The sequence below is a fragment of the Grampus griseus genome, assembly GCF_964374135.1.
Source record: "Grampus griseus genome assembly, chromosome: 4".
NCBI lineage: Eukaryota > Metazoa > Chordata > Mammalia > Artiodactyla > Delphinidae > Grampus > Grampus griseus.
This window is the reverse complement of record NC_138997.1, coordinates 80,598,750-80,621,804: the sequence shown is the minus strand read 5'-3', so window position 1 is coordinate 80,621,804 and position 23,055 is coordinate 80,598,750. Positions and strand designations below refer to the sequence as shown.

The following is a 23,055-nucleotide window of genomic DNA, read 5'->3' as shown; positions in this document are numbered from 1 at the left end:
TGATAGTAAGATAAATTTTATAGTTTTAAATTGATGGATTACATTTTTAAATTATTATGTTTTCCAAATAATTTCTTTCATCCCTTTAAAGTTTCTAAATCAAAAACCTACATAAGGAGCATGAGGGGTCCCTTGTAATTAGTTAGAAAGTGAACTCTGCTGCATAACCCAGTGGCTTACAGCACCAGAGAGAAATCTTGCAATAGTCTGGCGGCCTGAGGTGAACTAGATTTTCTCACTTGCTCCCTCTCTGTCCTCCTTCTAACATAGAAAAGATTAATTTGATATTTTATGTTGCAATGAAGTATTTCTTCCTCATTATGCCACCTTGTGACCCAGAAGAAGCATTCTTTAGGACTAGTTTTTTGTCCAAGAATATTTATTGAGTTAAAAAAAACTAATATAAAACTAAATTCATGGGTGGTTTATAGACCACTTTATTCCCCAATCCTCAGATATTGAAAAGATTTCACAGCGCCTATTGCAATGTTTCTAGCTCCAGGATGATGCTGAAAATGCCAACTCAGTCTGAAATGTCCTGGTTTGCAGGAAACCTAAATGGTCTAGGCAGTCCTGAGACTGACCTGGAATCTAGACTCCACTTTATGTGGACTTGGTGGCACCTAGAGCAAGTCTCTCAGGTAGAAATTTACCATAACCACCCCGACTAATAGATGCTCCACTCTGAGTTTTTTACAATATTTGGAACAGAAAGAGGGTGACTTTTTTGGCCTTAACCATCTCTAAGCACTGTAATCATAGCTTTATATATTATCTATAATCTTTACAACAACCTTGCCAGGTACCTATTATTATCTCCATTTACAGAGTGACATTTCTACCAAGCATCATGTCACTCCCTTGCATAAAATCCATTAGTGGCTTCCCAAAGTTTTAGGGATAAAGTCCCAAGTTTTCATCAAGATCTTCAAGACACAACCCCAGCCTCCATTCCCTCCTTCCTGGCCATCCGCATCCCTCTCCCGTCCCCATCACTAATGCCGACCCCTTGTACCCTACACTCCACAATAATGCATGACTAGGAGTGCCTTAATTTTACCTTACTATTCCTCTCCACTCAGCCTCTACCAACTCTCTATCCAGCTAGAACACCCTCCTTACTCCCTGCTTTAACCATCTAATGTCCTTCAATACTCAATTTAGGCAGCCACCAGCTCTAAGTTCTCCTTGACTCGTTAGGCTTAGTGTCCCTCCTGAGGGCTCCCATAGTAAAATGTGCTTGCTTTTATCATAGCAGTCTTTTCATATGGTACTTTTCCATCTCCCCCAACTAGTCTGAGAGTTCTTTGCAAGGAGAGACTATTTTTCATGTGTTTTATGTTTCCAGCACGTAGCACAGAATATTAGGTACATGATAGGTATTAAGATTTGAGGAATGAGTGGTTTAGGATTTCTATCTTAAACCTTGTAATCAAAGAACCAATCTCAAGTTCAAAATTCATATTTCATTGCATTCTTGCTAATTCTTGAAATATTGCTTATATTAATCCAGTGGTGTGTTTATAAGTTAGGACTCTTGGTTGCAAGAGACAGAAACCTAATTCAAGTTGGCTCAAGCAAAAATGTGCATTTTCCAGTAACCAGATCACAGGGATGAATGGACCCAGTAACCAGGACACTCTCAGAAGCCCTTTATCTCAGTCTCTCATGTCCATTTCTTCTTGTGGGTTCTCCTCATTCTCTCCTTTGTAGAGGAGCGTTCTCTCTCCCAAGTTCAGTTTTTAAAACCCCAGAGACAGATCCTAGCCTGTTTGGCCTATGCACTCGTGCCTCAGAGCAGCAGAGCCACAAGTTTTCACATTAGTAAAGGCAATAATGGTGTCGGTTTTTATTCTATTTTTAAAGCAGTAAATATGCATAATAACTGAAATTTATAGATTCCATCCCCTCCTCCTTAAAATGAAATATCTGAGAGCCTCTGAGTAAACATGCAGGGAGGTTGGAGGATATGAGATTGCTCATAAGATGGTAACTCATTCAGTTTATTTCTCCACTAAATACTGCCAGCTTCCATGATAGTTCTGACCACTTCATGGTTTTAAATTATAATCTTTCATAGATGTGAACTGTTTACATAGTACCAGGATTTCTCAACCTGGGCACTATTGACATATTGGGCCAAATAATTCTTTCTTGTCGTGAGTTGTCCTGTGCATTACAGGACGTTTAGCAGCATCCCTGGCCTCTCCCCCCTAGATGACAGTGGCACCTTCCTCCACAGGGTTACAACAACAAAAATTGTCTCCAGACGTTGCCAAATGTCCCCTGGAGTTGGGGGCGGGGGGTGGGATAAAATTTCTCCCCCTTCCCTCCCATGAAAACCACTGACTTAAACCTATAAATTGGCAACTGGTTAAAGACATGAAGCATAAAAAACAAGAAGGTTGAAATAGAATCAGTATGAGGGATGTAAAATTGTCTCAGTTTTACAAAATTGACTCAAGGAGATTTTCACCAGACCTGTAAGTCGCATACATAGACTCTAATTTATGCCATATCAGGATGTTTTTAGAGAACAAACGATTCTTTTAAAAATGTTAAATGAGGAAATAGTGTTGATGATTGTATCTAATTTGGCTTTTCACACTTTGGGAATAAAGACTGTTCCTACTAACTTTGTGTTATTTGTAAAATACTTGAAAGAGTTGCCCCAAACTATTTCTCTTATATAGTTATTTATGAACAAAAGAGTAAACTTACTTTTGAAAGCTTGTACTTTTTTAAGAGCAAAATTCAAGAATTCAAACAGAATGTTATAGAAGCAATATTATAAATATATAAATATTTATCCATTTTTGATGCCATAACACTGTGTTTCACAAAGTTTGGGTATTTTGTGCATCACTTCATGCTGGCTTTTTTGCTGGCTTTTTTGTTTGTTTGTATATCCAAGTACCACATGCACTATTATTTATTAAAACAGTTTTCTTTAAAAATGTTTATTTTGGGGCTTCCCTGGTGGCGCAGTGGTTGAGAGTCCGCCTGCCAACGCAGGGGACACGGGTTCGTGCCCCGGTCCGAGAAGATCCCACATGCCGCGGAGCGGCTGGGCCCGTGTGCCATGGCCGCTGAGCCTGCGCGTCCGGAGCCTGTGCTCCGCAACGGGAGAGGCCACAACTGTGAGAGTTCCACGTACCGCAAAAAAAAAAAAAAAAAAAAAAAAAGTTTATTTTGAGGGGAGTTCCCTGGTGGTCTAGTAGTTAGGATTCAGTGCTTTCACTTCTGTGTCCCGGAGTTCAATCCCTGGTCAGGGAACCCACAAACCGTGTGGCCAAAAAAAAACAAAAAACGTTATTTTGAAAGGAAATTTTATATACTATTATTATACACGAAATACCAGTATTTTCTAATATCCTTAAAATAAATATGTAACATTTAAAATAAAAAAATGTTCATCTTTGTTATGCCCAATGTCATATCCCATACAAAAAGAGGTAGGTGTACCAGCCTTGGAAAAGACCACTGAATATGTAAATTTTATTCTGCATTTTAGTATATATTCAGTCGTAAAACCAAACACATTGTGTCATTTAAAAATGTGTCATAAAATGCTTTTTCTTATGTAATTAAAATAATTTTAAAAATATAAAAATATTTATTAAATGGGAAAATGCCAATACTTATGTTTATGTATATGAGTATTTTATATATGAGTATTTTATTTTCTGAATATTTTAAACTTCTTTGAAATAAACTTTTCAGTACAATCTTTAAAGAAATAGACTTATATAAAATAAAATATATGTCAACACTTGTTTGTATACCACACACAAATAATGAAATGATTTTTTAAATTCCTCAGGAGCTCAAGAGATTTCTTAATACTGTGAAAGAGAGTTTCAGGACAAGAAATGTTGGGAAACTCTACTCTAGGTCAAGGCCTCACCCATTTGTTCCTGAGCCTACGATAAGACTTGATTTATTCCCTATTTTTCCACCTCTTTGAGGAACTCTGTCTTAGCATTTATTGGCGTCATTTCCTCAGAGAAGGTCACAAGCAGCTGCTTATGTATTAGGTGTTCAATAAATAATATTAATTATTTTCTATTTAAGGGAGATCTGCCTTGCCCCAGAAAGTATTTAAAATTGTAATTGAATAAAAGTGGACTTCAGACACACACACACACACACACACACACGCACACACACGCACACCAACCCAGATACTGGCATAAACATATAGTCTTTTCAGAACATGCAAATCAATTTCTGTGTATACCAGCTTCTATTAAAAAGTTTACATTGAAAGCCCATCTCAAAACAAGGTACAGAATGTCGATCATCCTTAAAGCTGAGAGATGTGTTTTGAGGGGTCATCATACTATTCTTTCGATTTTTACGTGTTGTGACAAAAGCAAAAAATACATAAGAAAGTAATGAGAATATTTTGTATTTTTAAAAGAAAAGAAAAGAAAACAATCATCTTTATATAGTACACTTCTTAAGGACTTGTCAAAATTCTTAACCAAAATTTAGTGCTAAAACTGCAAAAATAGCTGTGAAAAAGCCAGCATTCACATGATTTATAGCTAAGCCTTCTTTGGCAAAAGACAGCTGCCATTGCTTTCTTTTTTCTTTTTTATTAATTTATTTATTTTTTATTTACTTATTGTTTGGGCCGCATTCGGTCTTCATTGCTGCACGTGGGCTTTCTCTAGCTGCAGCCAGGGAGGGTTACTCTTCATTGCGGTGCAGGGGCTTCTCATTGCTATGGCTTCGCTTTTTGTGGAGCATGGGCTCTAGGTGCGCGGGCTTCAGTAGTTGTGGCACGTGGGCTCAGTAGTTGTGGCTCACGGGCTTAGTCGCTCCACGTCATGTGGGATCTTCCCAGACCAGGGCTCAAACCCTTGTCCCCTGCATTGGCAGGCAGATTCTTAACCACTGCACCACCAGGGAAGTCCCTGCTTTCTTGAACAAGAAGGTTGCAGTGTTTCACAGGCACATTTAAACAGATCCAATGTCATTTTTAAACCTCTTTGGCCCAACCCCCCTACCAATATCTTGAAGACTAAGTGTAATATTTTGAAATGGAGTTTCTAGCTGGAGCATTTTTAGCTTGCCTTGGTTAGACAGAAGCAAAGTCTTCAAGGATCGTCAGAAACGTTTTTTTTCCATGAAAAAAAAAAGGAATTTTTAAAAACTCCCTTATTAAAGTTGGGTTGCAAGACAATAATACATTAAAATTAATTTTTGCTAAATCTTGTAGCTAAAAAACTAGCCCAAGCTTTTCTGTCAGTGAGAAGGTTAAAAACAAACTTACTTGCTACCTTCCACCACGTCCCCGCCAACACCAAAAACAAGCAAACAAACAAAAAAGAACACAGAAATGGGGAGCATAAAGGACAGAGATTTGTCTTAAGTCTTAAAATGGAGACTTGAGACAATTACTACAGATAACTTTTTGACATTCTATCATACTATTCTTAATAACTATTATTTTAAGCAGAATTTTTTTCACACACCTAATGTATTGTCAGAAACTGTACTAGGTACTTTATATATGTTAGCTCATTCAATTCTCACATCAACCCTGCCAGGTAGATATTCTTATAGGCATTTTATAGTTGATGAAACTGAAGCCCACAGAAATTTGCCTGAGGTTACAAAGCTGTACAAGTGTGGGTTTTTTACTCATAATAAGTGTCAGATCCAAAATTTAAATTTTATCTGTCCGAATCCAAGCTAGCAGGTTTAATGACATGAATCAGCTACCTAGCCTCAGTGAAAAACAATTTACAGCCTACAACTCCATTGCAGCCACTTGTGTTGATGCAGACTCAATAGATATTTGACTCATATTCCCTATTTAAAGACCAAAACAGGGCTTCCCTGGTGGCGCAGTGGTTGACAGTCCGCCTGCCGATGCATGGGACATGGGTTCGTGCCCCGATCCGGGAAGGTCCCACATGCCACGGAGCGGCTGGGCCCGTGAGCCATGGCCACTGAGCCTGCGCGTCCGGAGCCTGTGCTCCGCAACGGGAGAGGCCACAGCAGTGAGACGCCCGCGTACCGCAAAAAGAAAAAAAAAAGACCAAAACAATCTATGTATATCCATTCATCTGTCAATGGACATTTAGGTTGCTTCCATGTCCTGGCTATTGTAAATAGTGCTGCAATGAACAGTGTCGTAGATCTCTTTTTGAATTATGGTTTTCTCAGGGTATATGCCCAGTAGTGGGATTGCTGGGTCATATGGTAGTTGTAGCACATATATATGATGGAATATTACTCAGCCATAAAAAGAAACGAAATTGAGTTATTTGTAGTGAGGTGGATGGACCTGGAGTCTGTCATAGAGAGTGAAGTAAGTCCGAAAGAGAAAAACAAATACCGTATGCTAATGCATATATATGGAATCTAAAAAAAAAAAAAAATGGTACTGATGAACCTAATGGCAGGGCAGGAATAAAGACGTAGACATAGAGAATGGACTTGAGGACACGGAGAGGGAGGGGGAAGCTGGGACAAAGCGAGAGTAGCATCTACATATATACACTACCAAATGTCAAATAGCTAGCTAGTGGGAAGCAGCTGCATAGCACAGGGAGATCATCTCAGTGCCTTGCGATGACCTAGAGGGGTGGGATAAGGCGGGTGAGAGGGAGACGCAAGAGGGAGGGGATATGGAGACATATGTATGCACATAGCTGATTCGCTTTGTTATATAGCAGAAACTAATACAGTACTGTGAAGCATTTATACTCCAATAAAGATCTATTTTTAAAAATCTATCTACATGTTTTATTTGTCCACAAAACCTATGAACAATTTATCACTGACCCATACATTAACCATTAGTTTTTTCCTTTGTCCCCATGATTTTACTTTTTATTTGCTCAAAACTTTAGTGTCCCATTAAAGTGCTGTGAAATCACATATGTGTGTCCTCTGCGACGCCATCTAAAGTTTAAAAATGTTAAAACAATTATTCATTTAATTAGCTAATGCATAGTACATATATATATATAAATACATACATATATATATATATTTTTTTTGCCACGCCACGCAGCTTTTGGGATCTCAGTTCCCTGACCAGGGATTGAACCCGGGCCACAGCAGTGAAAGCCCAGAATCCTAATCACTAGGCCACCAGGGAACTCCCCGTAGTACTTATATTATTATCCCAACTCATCTTCATTAGGATCTAAGACACCTCTAACAAAATATAGGAAATAATGATCAAACAAGTTAAAACTAGTATTCTTGTAGATATTCCTAATCAAATTTGAATAAAAGGTAAAAACAGCTTTCGGATAAGAATTGCTAAAAAGTTTCAATAACCAGAATACCATTGTTAGACAGAAGAGTCATGTAAAAAAAAAACTATTTGTAGATGGCAATTGGTATTTTATAACCTTCAAGAGAGCAGTATTTACCTTTTCTAATCATTAAGTAGAAAAAGTTATACTTCAGTGAATGATTAACAGGTTTAAATAAATGTAATTATAAATGTTCAGAGGATACCATTATGATCGTATTTAAACAGCTTAATTTGATATGAACACTCTCATACATGGAAAATTAGGCCCAACTGGAGAACAGAAAATATTGTAAGTAGTGGAAACAGTGCTAGATATGACGAAATTATGAACTGAGGGAAACTTCACACTCGTTTATAATATAATACATGTATCATTTAATTGCATGTAAAAAATCTTACTGAGAAAACTCAATATTAGAAAATAGTCTATGTTAAAAAGGAGTAATTAAAATTATTGAACATTAACAGCAATTCTCTTGCTGAAAAGTAGAGGGATGCTGAGAATAGATCAGAACCTTCTAACTTACTAACCAATAAACAGTGAATCACAGAAGTAATTAAAGTGACTTCCTGGGTGATCTAATAGTGCTACTTGTTTGGGGGAGCCTTAAGGCTGATGAAAACCAGGATCTTTTAGTATTTGGAGGATTCCATTCATTGGTTCTTTATAGCATCATATCTTGACCACAGATTATGTGACTGAATCTTAAATAAAGAGCTGGGTTTACTGTTATCAGTTCTTCTTCCATGTTAATCATGTGTGTATTGTACGCCTCCTCCTTCTACCTTTGAATATCAACGTATTATTCCAGAGTAAAAATACATAATGAAATCCAGAATAACAGAACTTTTAATTTAAGTTTCTTTCTTTTCCTTTGAGATTTTTGGAACTTCAGAGAAAGTGAAGAGTAATAGCATAGAGCAATTAAATTCACTGACAGAAACCATCTGTTTCAACCAATTCTCATGACTTTTTTAAATTTCAAAGATAATGCATTTTTACTGCAAAACATTCAAACAACACAGAAAGACATAAAGTTAAAAAGGAAAGCTCTCCTCTTTTCATACTCCCTAATCCAATACCCTAGAAGTAACAACTGCTAGCAGCTTGTTCAACGTCCAAATATTTTTCTATGTATATATAAGCATATACATATAGTCATTTTTTTAACAAATTTGAATATTACTACATTAAGCTTTTGTTATCATTTCTAATTAATTGAAATGTAGATGTATACTGTTTTTCTTCTACTTATTTCTATACTTCTCTCTCCTACTAGAGGTCAGAGTTCATCTGAAGGCAGGAGCTACCTTGTTAATATTTTTTCTAAATGCCTACTAAGGTGACTTGCATTTTTTTTTTAAGCAGTCTCCATAGAGACTCTCAAAAATTGCCAATGCCAACTATATTTCAAGTCTTCATGGCAGGGTATTAGGAAAATTTTCAATTAGCAATAATCATGCCTCGGATAAACCTCATTGGCTATGATACTGCCACTGCACAGAGCTACCTTGTGTTTGTTAAGTAAGTGTTTATAGACTTGAATTTAAGCAATCAATCAACATAAATGAATGAAGAGTGAAGAAAAGGATAAAATAATAGCCATGGGTTGAGGCCTTCCCTGGTGGCGCAGTGGTTGAGAATCTGCCTGCTAACGCAGGGGACACGGGTTCAAGCCCTGGTCTGGGAGGATCCCACATGCCATGGAGCAACTGGGCCCGTGAGCCACAACTACTGAGCCTGCGCGTCTGGAGCCTGTGCTCCGCAACAAGAGAGGCCGCGATAGTGAGAAGCCCCCGCACCGCGATGAAGAGTGGCCCCCGCTTGCCACACTAGAGGAAGCCCTCGCACAGAAACGAAGACCCAACACAGCAAAAATAAATTAATTAATTAATAAAAATTCCTACCTTCAACAAAAAAAAGAATCCACCTGACAATGCAGGGGGCGTGGGTTCAAGCCCTGGTCCAGGAAGATCCCACATGCCGCAGAGAAACTAAGCCCATGTGCCACAACTACTGAGCCTGAGCTCTAGAGCTAGCGAGCCCCAACTACTGAGCCCATGCACCACAACTACTGAGCCTGAGCTCTAGAGCCGGCGAGCCCCAACTACTGAGCCCGTGTGCCACAACTACTGAGCCTGCGTGCCACAACTACTGAAGCCCGCGCCCCTAGAGCCTGTCCTCTGAAGCAAGAGAAGTCACCGCAATGAGAAGCCCGCGCACCGCAACAAAGAGTAGCCCCCGCTTGCCACACCTAGAGAAAGCCCACGTGCAGCAAAGAAGACCCAACGCAGACAAAAATAAATAAATAAATAAATTTATTTTTTAAAAAAATAGCCATGGGTTGAAGGAAAGAGATAAGTAAAAATAATTTCTCTAAACTTGATTTTGCTGATGTGTATAATTTCTTGAAGGGGAAAAATAATTAAGCAGAACAGAAGGTAATGCCGATGAACTGTTTGACTGGGGACTGAGGGAATTGGATGAAGACATAATCAAAACCATGACTCTCAGATTGTCTCTTAGAGTGGTCCTGGCACTCAAACACTGTCAGATGGCTTTCTCAATGTACTGGCCCTTGTTTTTGTGCCATGTCTGTTACATACCCTTGCATTTGCACAGCCTGTTCAATCACCTTTGAGTCTAAGATGTAAAAATGTGTTTCAATAGCTCATAATTTAATTTGCATCATGTCCAGAAATCACAGTGATCTAGAGGCTGAAGGATTTAGTTCTAATTCTGACTTTGCACTAACTGAGACCTTGGGCAAGTCACTTCTTTTTCTTTTTCTTTTTTTTTTTTTTTGGCCGCGCCATGCGGCTTGTGGGATCTTAGTTCCCTGACCAGGGATTGAACCCCGGGACCCTGCAGTGTAAGCACAGAGTCCCAACCACTTGACCACCAGGGAATTCCCAAGTCACTTATTTCTTTTGCTTCAGCATCTTATCTATAATAGATAGTTTTTAAGAATTGGACCAAATGATCTCTAAAGTCCATCTTCTATCTCTAATTAGCAAGCAAGAACACAGAACTTGGAGCAATACAGCCTGGGCTTGATTTTGCTTATGAGTAAGCTACCTAACCTCTCTTCCCTCTCCTATAAAACGGGAATAATAATAGTACCTACCTCTCAAGATTTAAATGAGGATTAAATGAGATAGTACATGGAAAGTGCTTAGAATAGTGCTCAGCACATTTAGCACTAAATATATGTTCATTCTTATTACTGTTTATATTGTAAATTTTCTATGGTTCTGTAATTTAACCACTATTCTGTTATATTTGATCATGAAAGTCACTCATCTTTAAGGACCATTTAATTATGATTTGTTCAAAGGCGATGCTGGGCTAACTGCTATGCAACCACAGCGTCCCTGCCCTTTCAGTCTAACATTGACAAGGGTGTAATGATCACCATCCTTGGTCAAGTCAGTCAAGTGTAGAAATGGTTCCTAAGGGACTCATTTAGCCTCTGACGCCAGTAAGGACAATATCCAATGTCAACATCGCTGGTTCTAGGAAAGAGGTACAGGGAATTACACATAAATGTTACATGCTGTACTAGACACTTGGACAACTACATCGTTTTCTGAATACCTCAAATTTGCTGGCAGGTCCTCCATGAACTTTCTAGGTGATCCTAAATTCCAGACACATATAGATATTTTATTCTCAACAGGTGAGAGTGGGACCCTCATTCTAGGACTGTTTAGTTCTTTTAATAACCAAGTACAGCCGAAAGAAAATATAATTTTAAAACAGTATGCTGTGGTTCATGTCAAATGGCCTTTCCCCAACACTCAAAATTTAGAACTGGTGGGACATACAGAAAGCACGATGGTTTAGTATAGTGATCAGAGAGGCCTGAATTCACATCCTGTCTCCATGACTACCTAGCCTCTGTGAACTTGTTTCTTCTCTAAAATGGGGGAAAAAAAAACCTGCTTTGCAGAGGCTGTATTATCAACAATGTATGTCAGGTCACCAACAAACTAGCTGATCCATAGTGGGCATTTATGCAACAAGTATTCTATGCCAGGCTCTTCCCTGGACATCTGTATGTATAACTGTGAACAAAAGAGATACAGTTCCTGCACTCAGGAAGCTCGTAGGCCAGGAGTGGATCTATGTTGCAGGGGCCTGAGACTTACATAAGGAAAAAATTAAAAATTATGGACACAAAAGTTGGTACAAAAGTAAACATCTATTTAGAATGAGAAAAATATTACAACAAATTACTGTGGTCTTGGAGATTCAGATTCCTTATTTTCTGAGGTCTCTTCAAGGAATTTATCAGAAATATCGATACTTACTTAGAAATGTTTCCAATCACTACCTGGCTCCCCACCCTGCCAGCACATTTCATGGGGACTCAGGCGAGTGAGGAGTCCTGAAGTTTCAGCTTCCTTAGGTTCATGGTCAGTCTGCCTTTGTTGCAGGCCCCAAAATGGTAGGTCTTATTTTTGTTTCTGTACAAATTATATTATTTGTAATTTTCAGAGTGGTGTCTATATTGACTATCTTTAACTTTTTATTCCTAAATCCTGAGGAAAGGCTTAAAGTCTCCAACCCAGGTCATTTTAGCTTCAATTTTACTTGGAGATACAGTCGTTTTGCATTAAAAAGATTATTAATAGGATCACTATTGTTAATTTAGTACTAACAGAAAGCTTAAAATGTCATTTCACCTTCTGCAAAGTTGGCATGCAACTGTTCGCCTTGGGCAAAGAACCTGAACTTCAGTAAGGTACCAATTTACTGATATTGATTTCTTCTAAGTGCCCTTCTAATATCTGGGGAAACCCACAGATGCTTCATTTAATAAATTATGAACCTTATTCTAGACCTTTTTCCCTTTGTGTTGCCAGGTTTAGATTCTGGCTCAGGCATTGGTTTAGTTTAGTAATATTATAATTGAAATTAGAATTCTATAACAATAATAGGACTTTTTTTAAGGAACAAATATATTAGAGTTTAGTTTTTACATGATTTCTACGTGGAAATCCTGACACTAGGCAAATTGATAGCAATAGATGATTTGTTAGAATAAGTTGAAAATATAATGATTGAAAAGAAAATAGGAAGAAAACAAATTTTAATATGATCATTACTAAGTTAGTCCAACCGTAGAAAATATGAATTCAAACCATTAAAAATAGAATGGGTAAATATTTTCTTTATGAAAGGTGGTAACTTTTGTTAATATTTAAATTCTCTCCTAAGAATAATGAGGGTAAGATATTGTTTCCAAGAGAGTTTCAAGATTATCAAAAAATTAATAAGAAAATGACAATCACATAATTTATTTTTAGCAATGAACAATAAAGTTCACATATCTTAAGCACCCAATAAATATTTGTGGAATGAATGAATGTTAAATAATCTGGAAGAGCAGCAATTGTAACTAGTAGAAAACTTGATACTTAATATAAAGAAGTGCTGAGTAAATTAAATAATAAATCAAACTGAAATGAATCCTAGCCCAAATGAACAATGAATAATTTTGACCAGCAGCAAAAAAATAAATGAGGACAAAGCGGTCAGCTGCGAGCCTTGAGAGGTCAGGGAGCGCCATCTGTGAACACCCCTCAAGCCTACACAACTCCCCACCGTTCTGCACAGCAGGTTAAATAATTTTCAGCTTGCTCTTTCAAAGTCCTTCAAATTTAGGTTCATGTGGTTTTCGTAGGGTCTTTACATGTATTACCTCATTCTATGTTCACAACGATTCTCTAGAGTGTTTATTTTTAGCTCAGTATAATGAAGGAGGGAACTGAGGCTGCTAAGAGGGAACTGACTGATCCAAGACCGTAAAGCTAATTAGTAGCAGGGCCAGTACTAGAGCCTGGGTGTCCTGCTTTCAAGAACCGGGTCCTGTTCCCTGTGGTACCAAGTAGGTGAGTAGCACTTTTATATCATTCATGATGGCCAGTTATCCCCCAAAAGAGCAATCAATGATTCCAAGCAGGTGGTCAGAAAACACTCTCAGTGAAGGACAAAATGTATGGAAATCAATTTGGAAACATGCAAAACAATTCAAAAAATAGGTAGCTCATTCCTGGGATTCAAAAAAGGAAAGGATTCAAACAAATTAAAAGCTATATGACCAAAGTTAGTTACTACATTATTTATGACAGGAAGGAAGGAAGGCATGAAGAGAGAGAAAGAGAAAGACAGGAAGGAGGGAGGGAAGGAGGGTAAGTAAAGGGAGGGAAGAAGGAAGGAAAGATGGCAGGAAAAGGAAAACAAGTTAATTTTTATGAAAAGAGGGAGATGACTAAGTAAATCATATTTCATCAGATTGATGAATTGTTATACGAAGATTATTATGAAAACTAAAAATAACACGGAAAATGTTAGAGTGACTTTAGCTGGGAAATATATTTGGAAAAGTTGGGGGGAACACAGAAATATGAAAACAGTTTGCTCTGTGGAGTTTTAAAGTATATTTTCTTTAATGATTTTCATTTAATACTTTATTAAATAGCTTTAACAATAAACAAGTTTATAGTTCACATGAAAATATTTCAGCCAAAATGTGGCTAAATTCGTGCACAGATTTGAAAATTTAACAAAAATTTATTTTTTGACAAACGATTGGGTGTTCCTTAAATACAGACATGTGTGATGAGGTAGGTTTCTTCAATGCACGCCTTCCAAAGCACTGCCTTCCACCCGTGTCCCTTCCACCACATCTCCCTGACCTTTGACCCCTTCTTCATCTTTGTCTAAAGTTGTCCAGCTATCTTATTTGCCTCCTATCATCCACAGAACTTATCTGAGTCTGGACTTCCAGGGGCATCAAAGAGCTGCTACGTTAGATTAGAGGAGGGAACAGAATGAGATATTAGGCCCCTGGCTGTCTCTCAATGACATTAGACCCTGCTATCTGCCTCAAAAAGAAAAAGCTGACTTCCCCTTTAAGCTACTGCATCTAAAGAACAAAGGTTGAAGCTCCCTTAAATCAATCATTCCAAAGGTAGACGGCCTTGTACAAGATAGAGGGTAACCTTGGAAAATCACAGAATGACTGTTGTGCAAGGTTGCAGGGCCCAGGTTGCACTCCCCCGCCAACCCCAGTTCAGTTTCCCCAACAGACCTCCTTTATGAGCATTGGACCAAAGCACATGCATAGATACCCCAGTTTCATCAGGAGTTATGTCAAACTCACTGCCTCAGAGCAATAGTTTTTACCTTGTTACCTGGTGAACAGGATCAGGTTATAACTACAAGTGCTGCACAAAGAACCTCCCCCACATTCTCCACATGAGGATGGAGAGGCTGTCTTCAGCCCAGAGCAAAGATAACCCTAGATACCTTGATAGCCTATGCAAATAGCAGCAAAGGTGAAAGAGACACTGTGAAACACCAAAGTCAACTTGGGGCATAAAAACACATGTATATATAGATATATGGAGAGATATATATCTCCAGAAAACTCGCTTGGAAAGCTATTGCAAAGGTACATGTCTGTCATCACAGCTTAGGTCATCTTTCATATAGTTACAGAAATATGCAATAGAATATCCATTTCAAAGAAAAGCCCCCCTGCTTTTTTTCCCTATTAGAACCGGTTAACTGCTATTAGGACTGGTTTATTACATTTATACTAATTTCATCTCACTCTCCCTTTAGTGTCTGATGGCATCATATTCACAAGACAGCTAGTTTATGGCTCAGAATCTTACGTGTGTTTAGTGCTTCACAGTTTACACATAAGAGATACACACCCACCCTGAAGAGGCATACTGATCACTCACTGCGGCTTTTATGGTTGAAAGCGCTGAGGCTACCAAGGGATTAAGTGACCGCTTAGAATAAAGCAAAGAATGCCTCCCTGTGAATTCTAGTAATGCATGATTACTTTTGTTTCAAATCAGGAAAAATGCAGTTAAGAGTTTCTGCTGTGTATACACTACCAAATGTAAAATAGATAGCTAGTGGGAAGCAGCTGCATAGCACAGGGAGATCAGCTCAGTGCTTTGTGACCACCTAGAGGGGTGGGATAGGGAGGGTGGGAGGGAGACACAAGAGGGAGGGGATATGGGGATATATGTATATGTATAGCTGATTCACTTTGTTATACAGCAGAAACTAACACACCATTGTAAAGCAATTATACTCTAATAAATGTGTTAAAAAAAAAAAAAGACTTTCTGCTATGATTCCAGCCCCAGAAAAGTCCAGAAAGAGCTGCTGAGACCACTTAAAGTGGAATCTGCCCTGGGCTGCCCTGAGATTCCTTTCAGAAGCTGGAACCTAGGGGTGGAGGCAGGGGAGGAGGCTACAGCCTGAACACTTTTCTGAGAAGGACATTCGTAAGGATCTTTGGGAACATTTGGGTGCTAAGTGGTTCCAGGATCTTCCAATGAAAATGGAGTAAGAACAGGTAGATAGAGGTAATACCTTGAGGCATCTACTTCTTCAGAAAATCTTTCATGGAATTATTTAAATTAGCTATTCTTGCATAAAACAAGGAGACACCAGTTTTGGAATCCTCAGCCCTTACATTAATGTCTACCTTTCCCCACCTAACAGAGTTTATGGAACATTTTTAATGTCCACAGGATCTATTAAGTTTGAGCCATTGCTTGTATTTTTTTGTTTTTGACCTTCAAAAAGGCACTTTTGGATAATTCAGCCCAATATAAAACATCTCCAATGAGCAAAAGGAAAGCTAAAGAACAAGACTGAAAGCAGACTTTGTGGGTTAAAAACAGTAAGGGTTTGTGCCCTTGTTTTAGAAACACCCAATTAGAGGAGAAATTAGCAGTCCTGGGAAGAGCCATTAAGAGACAAGCAAGTCAGGTGCTGAGAGGAGGAGAGGCAGATACATAAAGGAGCAAACTCTGGCTGGCCAGGCAGGAAGGAGACCTTGCGCATTTAACTGGCCTTGAGTCCTTAACTGGAGTCCTCAAGTTAAGAACCATACAGCTAGCTCATGGTTCTTTATTGAACCATGCCTCTGCCTTAATTTAGTGTCTTATTTTATTCAGTTTTATATGTTTCTCTTTCATACATTTTAGTTTTATTTTCCCATTAAGATTATTGGCTCCTGAGAGCAAATCCCTGCACCATTTATTTCAGCCTCTCAGGGCAGGGCAAGACAGGCATTGAGTCAGCGCTCAGTAAGTACCTAGTAAATAGACTGGAAACTGATCGTGAGGCTCTGTTTTTTTTGTTTTTTTAACATCTTTATTGTGGTATAATTGCTTTACAATGGTGTGTTAGTTTCTGCTTTATAACAAAGTGAATCAGTTATACATATACCTATGTTCCCATATCTCTTCCCAGGGTGTTTTAAGTGAATGCAACAGGAAATGTAAATTCCAGGGGGACCAATAATAATAACATCCATCTTTAGGCAGTAGCTCCTAGGTGCTCTATTCTATGCTACATATTTAATATGTACATTAGCTCTACATCTAACAACAACTTTACAAAGGGTATTATTATTTTTAACTTCCTTTTACAGCTGAGGATACGAAGAGATTTCAGACAGGTTAAGTGCCTTATCTAAGGCTACTATAGTTAATACCTGAACTTCAAGCCCAACTGTGCTGATGCCAAATCCTACACTATTTCCACTGGTTTTCTGAGTTGTGCCATGCCTGCCACCCTTTTATAATAATAGTAATAATAGCTAAGGCTTATATAGAGCTATACTGTGTGCCAGCCACCATTCTAGAGTGCGTTAATTCATTCAATCCTTACAACAAGCCTAGGAGGTGAGCTCTATTATTATCCATTTACAGAATATAGAAATTGTATTATCCTGGACTTCTAAGTTAGGGCCAAAAGAAGACTCTGTAGAACAATGAAAGAGCACTGCTCTGAGTCTTTCTATGCAGAGGAAGAAACCCTATAATCCACATAGTGTCTCACCTGTACCCAGCCCCAAGAGAGCCCGGAAGGGAGCCAGGGAGAGGAGAAGTAAGATGGAGCTGGGACAAGAGCTCTCTGCCTGCCTCTCGGTAATCCTATAGGGGAGGCTTTAGGTTGGAAGCACAGGGGAAGTGAACAGAGAGCAGACTTTGCGGTCATCAGCGTTCCCTGGCAGCTTTCCCTTGCAGCACCCGACGCTTCACTAATTTGCCCACGAGAAGACCTTCTATCAGCCAAGTCACAACCCTTTGAGTAAGGACAGTAAAGATTAACAATATTTTCTTGTTCTTAGGCTCATTCGAAAGTTTGGCATAACTACAATAGAAATTTCCGCCCACATCAGAAGGGTCTGTTATCAATCACGTTGGGATCCCACTGGATTGAACCAAACAGATCAGAAAACACAATGGATATACTCAAGTGCCAACAATCCATGGTTTCTGTGCTCGGGTGGTTTGCCAACCCTATCCACGGGGATGGTAACTATCCAGAGGTGATGAAAAAGAAGTTGTTCTCCATTCTACCCCTTTTCTCTGAAGCAGAGAAGAATGAGGTGAGGGGCACAGCTGACTTCTTTGCCTTTTCCTTTGGACCCAACAATTTCAAGCCCTACAACACCATGGCTAAAATGGGACAAAATGTGTCCCTCAATTTAAGAGACGTGCTGAACTGGATTAAACTGGAATATGGCAATCCCCGAATCCTGATCACTGAGAATGGCTGGTTCACAGACAGTCATGTGAAAACAGAGGATACCACAGCCATCTACATGATGAAGAACTTCCTCAACCAGGTTCTCCAAGGTTGGTTGCACATTAGCTCAAAACAACTGTCTTGAATACTTATGCTATAGAGTATTTAAAGTCACCTTTGAATATATGATTATTGTTGTTCCGGTCATTGTGGGACTTCTCTATTTTCCAATGTTGACAGAATTTTTTAACGTGACTCTCGTTCTTTTTTCTTTATAAACGTATTTATTTATTTATTTTTGGCTGCGTTGGGTCTTCATTGCTGCGCATGAGCTTTTCCCTAGCTGCAGAGAGCGGGGGCTACTCCTCGTTGCGGCGCGCGGGCTTCTCATTGCGGTGGCTTCTCTTGTTGCGGAGCATAGGCTCTAGGCACGCGGGCCTCAGTAGTTGTGGCACGTGGGCTCAGTAGTTGTGGCTCGTGGGCTCTAGAGCGCAGGCTCAGTAGTTGTGGCGCACAGGCTTAGTTGCTCTGTGGCATGTGGGATCCCCCCGGACCAGGGATCAAACCCACGTCCCCTGCATTGGCAGGTGGATTCTTAACCACTGCGCCCCCAGAGAAGTCCCACTCTCGTGTCCTTTTAAATAAAGGTTTGAAAACAATAATTTTAGACTGTAGATACATCCTTAATTGGCAACAGGATGCTGTTTCATTCCTTTTAAAAGGACATAATGCTAAAGGAGACATGTCAAAAGTTTTCTAACAGTAGTACTTTAGTCTAAGATGCTGAAAGCTTTTTTTGATTGTGCTCCTTTTACTCTACTACATGACTCAATGACTAAAAGTCTGAAGACAATGAATGAGCCATGAATGGCTAAGGTGAGCAACTTCTATTGTTCTTGGATATTTCTCTAACCCCTGACCATCCCCTCATTCCTTTTCCTTTACTCAGGTAGTGACATCTGCAGGTGGCTGACTGAAATAATGGAGCAGAGGACAAGCTCGAATTCTGATGTTCTGTCTCCTACAGAGTTGGGCTCCATTTCTCTCCTATATAAAGGAATCCTCAGTGGATCTTTCTACAACTCTGTAGCTCTCTTTAGAAGTCACAAGCTTGGAGGGAATTCCCTGGAGGTCCAGTGGTTTGGACTCATGGCTTTCACTGCTGAGGGCCCGGGTTCGATCCCTGGTCAGGGAACTAAGATCCCGAAAGTGGCACAGCATGGCCAAAAGAAAAAAAAATGCCACAAGCTTGGAGAAAACTCCCTTGTTCTGCAGAAGAGAGTGTTCGGGGAGGGTCCTCAGGGAGAGCAAGATGTGCTGTCCCAACTTGCAGGAGGAGTACATGGAACAGAGCCTTGCCCAGCCACGGGGCACATGCACATGGGGGCCTCCAGAGCAGAGGACTCTGCCCACAGGGCCTGGGCCAAATGCCAAGCACTTTGGCAAAAGTGGTGTCATTCCCCAGGCGTTACCATTCCACCACTCCTCAGGACCCTACGACACCAGAGAGACTAGAACCAGGGCCTGCTGAAACATACTTATTTCATCAGAACCCCTTTTTTTAGGCCGTGCCATGTGGCATGCAGGACCCCAATTCCCCAACCAGGGATGGAACCCACGCCCCCTGCAGTGGAAGCACAGAGTGCCAACCACTGGACCACCAGGGAAGTCCCACATCAGAATCTCTTGACATCAGTTCCCTTGACATTGACTCCACCTTTTAGGAAAAGAATATCAGTGATAAAACCCCCAAAGTGCAGAAATGAGACATTACCATGAGAAAATGAAAGCTTTTAAGAAAAGAAAAATGGTTCACGATTGATTGGGGTATTTGTTTTTTTTATTGCATATTTCATTTTTATCTAGTTCCTAAAAGTTACTGAATTTAAAGCTAGAAAGTTCCTGAGAGATCATCTTTTCCAAACTTCTCTATTTACAAATGAGGAAACAAGAGATCGAGAAACTTGCCCAATAGCCCCATCCCAGGAGCACAGTAGAGCAAGCCCTCTCCCCTCCTGCCCCTCGGCCCAGTCAGTTCTTGTTCTCTTACATCACTGTGCTTCTTTCTCCTCCTTAAATCTACATTCACACATGCTCATTCTCAAAGCTGATATTTCAGTCCCTGAGGATTGTTTCACAGAAGATAGTTTGTCCACAAATGTGAACCAGCCCAAGGTTGAAATGAGAAACTCTTGGTCACAAGCAGACGTCTACATTGGTCCCAAAGGGTTCTGGAAATCATCATGCCCTCTGACACAGATTTTTTTTTTTTAACTATTTTAATTCAGTATTTTACTTCTTTTTTTCTTCTTATAAATCCTCAACTGCTATTTATTTATTTTTGGCTGCGTTGGGCCTTCATTGCTGCACGCGGGCTTTTTCTAGTTGCTGCGAGCGGGGGTTACTCTTCTTTGTGGTGCACAGGCTTCTCACTGCGGTGGCTTCTCTTGTTGCAGAGCACGGGCTCTAGGCACACGGCTTCAGCAATTGTGGCCTGTGGGCTCTAGAGCGCAGGCTCAGTAGTTGTGGTGCACAGGCTCAGTTGCTCCGCAGCATGTGGGATCTTCCCAGACCAGGGATCGAACCCACATCCCCTGCATTGGCAGGCAGATTCTTAACCACTGTGCCACCAGGGAAGTCCTCTGACACACATTTGCACACTAAGCCTCAGGAATGTTTTAAATTTTATCCTTTAACTGTGTCATTCACTTGAGAAGACCACTCTAGATGAAAATAATTGCCCCTTTTCAAATATAAAAATTAATTTTCTATTTGATATATTGGGCCTGCAAATTTAGGAAAAAGGTTGGTTTCACAATATGCTGCCCCTGGCATGTCATTAGTGAAGTGGTAAACATGAACCAGAGTGTGTAGTCCTCTGAACATCTCTGCTTTTTTCCTTCTGTGCAGCAATCAAGTTTGATGAAATACGAGTGTTTGGTTACACTGCCTGGTCCCTCCTGGATGGCTTTGAATGGCAGGATGCTTACACCACTCGCCGAGGATTATTTTATGTGGATTTTAATAGTAAACAAAAAGAAAGAAAGCCCAAGTCTTCAGCACATTACTATAAACAGATCATACAAGAAAATGGTTTCACTTTGAAAGAGTCCACACCAGATGTGCAGGGTCAGTTTCCCTGTGATTTCTCCTGGGGCGTCACTGAATCTGTCCTTAAGGTAAGTGGCTACTTACAAATTAACTATAAAGTGGTGCAAATAGTACACAATATTTTCTTTCACTTTACTCAGTGACATCTAGGAGATAGCTGTCAGACAATATCAAATACCATGATCACCTGGAGGTTATGAGGGGAAGTTAGGGAAAGAGGAAGGAAGAGGAAGAATTCATGCTTACTGAGAGCTTTTCATACTGCCCTCAAGTTGTATACAGTCTAGAGTGACCTTACAGTCATTTTTGTGAGAGGCATTTGTTAGTAGTGTCAAAATTAAAGGAAAATAATTTTATAGATTTTTTTAAAAATTTTTTGGCTGGACTGCACGGCTTGCAGGATTTTAGTCCAGGGACTGAACCCACACCCTCAGCAGTGAAAGCACGGAGTCCTAACCACTGGAACGCCAGGAATTCCCTAGATTTTTGTTTTGTCAAAAGCAAATTGTTAGTGGCCTTTTATTTAAGTGATTCCTCTTATTTGATAAATTTGGATTATTTGCCTTATGAAGTCTTTATACCCCAGTGGGGCCTCCTGACTTGTCTCATTCCTCACCTTCTTCAGATGTTTACTCAGATATCACCTTCTCAATAAGGCTTCCCTCCACTCCAAAAAGCATAACTCCATCACTATCAGTGCACATTCTCCCTTCCTGCTCTATTTTCCTATATAGCATTCATCATTCTCTAGCATACTATGTACATTACACATTTCCCTTTTTTCTCCAGCTTTACTGAGATACAATTGACATACAATATTGTGTAAATTTGAGGAGTATGATTTGATACGTTTATATATTACAAAATCGTTACCACTATGGCATTAGCTATCACTTTCATACCATCACACACAATTCCCATTTCTTTTTTTGTGGTGAGAAAATTTAAGATCTACTCTCTTAGCAACTTTCATGTATGTAATACAATATTATTAACTATAGTCACCATACTGTACAACAGGCCCCCAGAACATGTTAATCTTATAACTGGAAGTTTGTGCCCTTCAACCGGCATCTCCCCATTTCCCCCACCCTCAGCCCCTGATAACCACTTTACACATTTTTCTTACTGATCACCTGTCTTCCCCTACAAGAATGCAAACTTTCTCCTCAAGAGGGTGGAGAGGTTTGAGGCTTTGCTGCCTGCTGTATGCCTTACTAGAGCAATGTAAGGCACATGGCAGGTGCTCAATGCATAGTGCATGAATAAGGTCAACTTTTAGAGCCAGGTGAGCCCTTCGAAACCTCTTACTCCAAATCCTTCATTTTATAGCTGAGGAAAGTAAGACCCATCAATTAATAATTGAGACCTAAGTGACTTGCCCAAGGTAACACAAATAGTGGCAGAACTGTAGCAGGCAAACTTCAAGCCCCCAGATGCACAATGCTCTTTCCAAAATAATAATAACTATTTTTTGAAGCTCCTACTATGTACCAAGCACTTAACCGCTGTATGTATGTGCATTCTGTCTACTTAATCTGTTTTTTTAAATTTAATTAATTTATTTTTGGCTGTGTTGTGTCTTCTTTGCTGCAGTCAGGCTTTCTCTAGTTGCGGTGAGCGGGGGCTACTCTTCGTTGTGGTGTGCAGGCTTCTCACTGTGGTGGCTTCTCTTTATTGCAAAGCACAGGCTCTAGGTGTGCAGGCTCAGTAGTTGTGACACAGGGGCTTAGTTGCTCCGCGGCATGTGGGATCTTCCTGGACCAGGGCTCGAACCCATGTCCCCTGCATTGGCAGGCAGATTCTTAACCACTGCACCACCAGGGAAGTCCCTGTCTACTTAATCTTAAAACCCTCATTTTAAAAGACATAGATGTAGAGAACAAACATATGGACACCAACGGAGGAAAGTGGCAGGGGGGTTGGTGGTGATGGGATGAATTGGGAGATTGGGATTGACATGTATACACTAATATGTATAAAATAGATAACTAATAAGAACCTGCTGTATAAAAAATAAATAAAGTAAAATTCAAGGGCTTCCGTGGTGGCGCAGTGGTTGAGAGTCTGCCTGCCGATG

At 39.8% G+C, this 23,055-nt stretch overlaps 1 protein-coding gene across 1 annotated transcript in view; it reads left to right on the top strand.

Moving 5' to 3' along the window:
- KLB (klotho beta) overlaps positions 1 to 23,055 on the top strand; it is a gene marked incomplete at its 5' end in the record, with an annotated part of 35,255 nt that overhangs the window by 2,801 nt on the left and 9,399 nt on the right. The window contains 2 exon segments of the mRNA XM_082652979.1: positions 17,464 to 17,974; positions 20,775 to 21,043. Of these exon segments, the coding sequence (XP_082509105.1) occupies positions 17,464 to 17,974; positions 20,775 to 21,043 (780 nt within the window).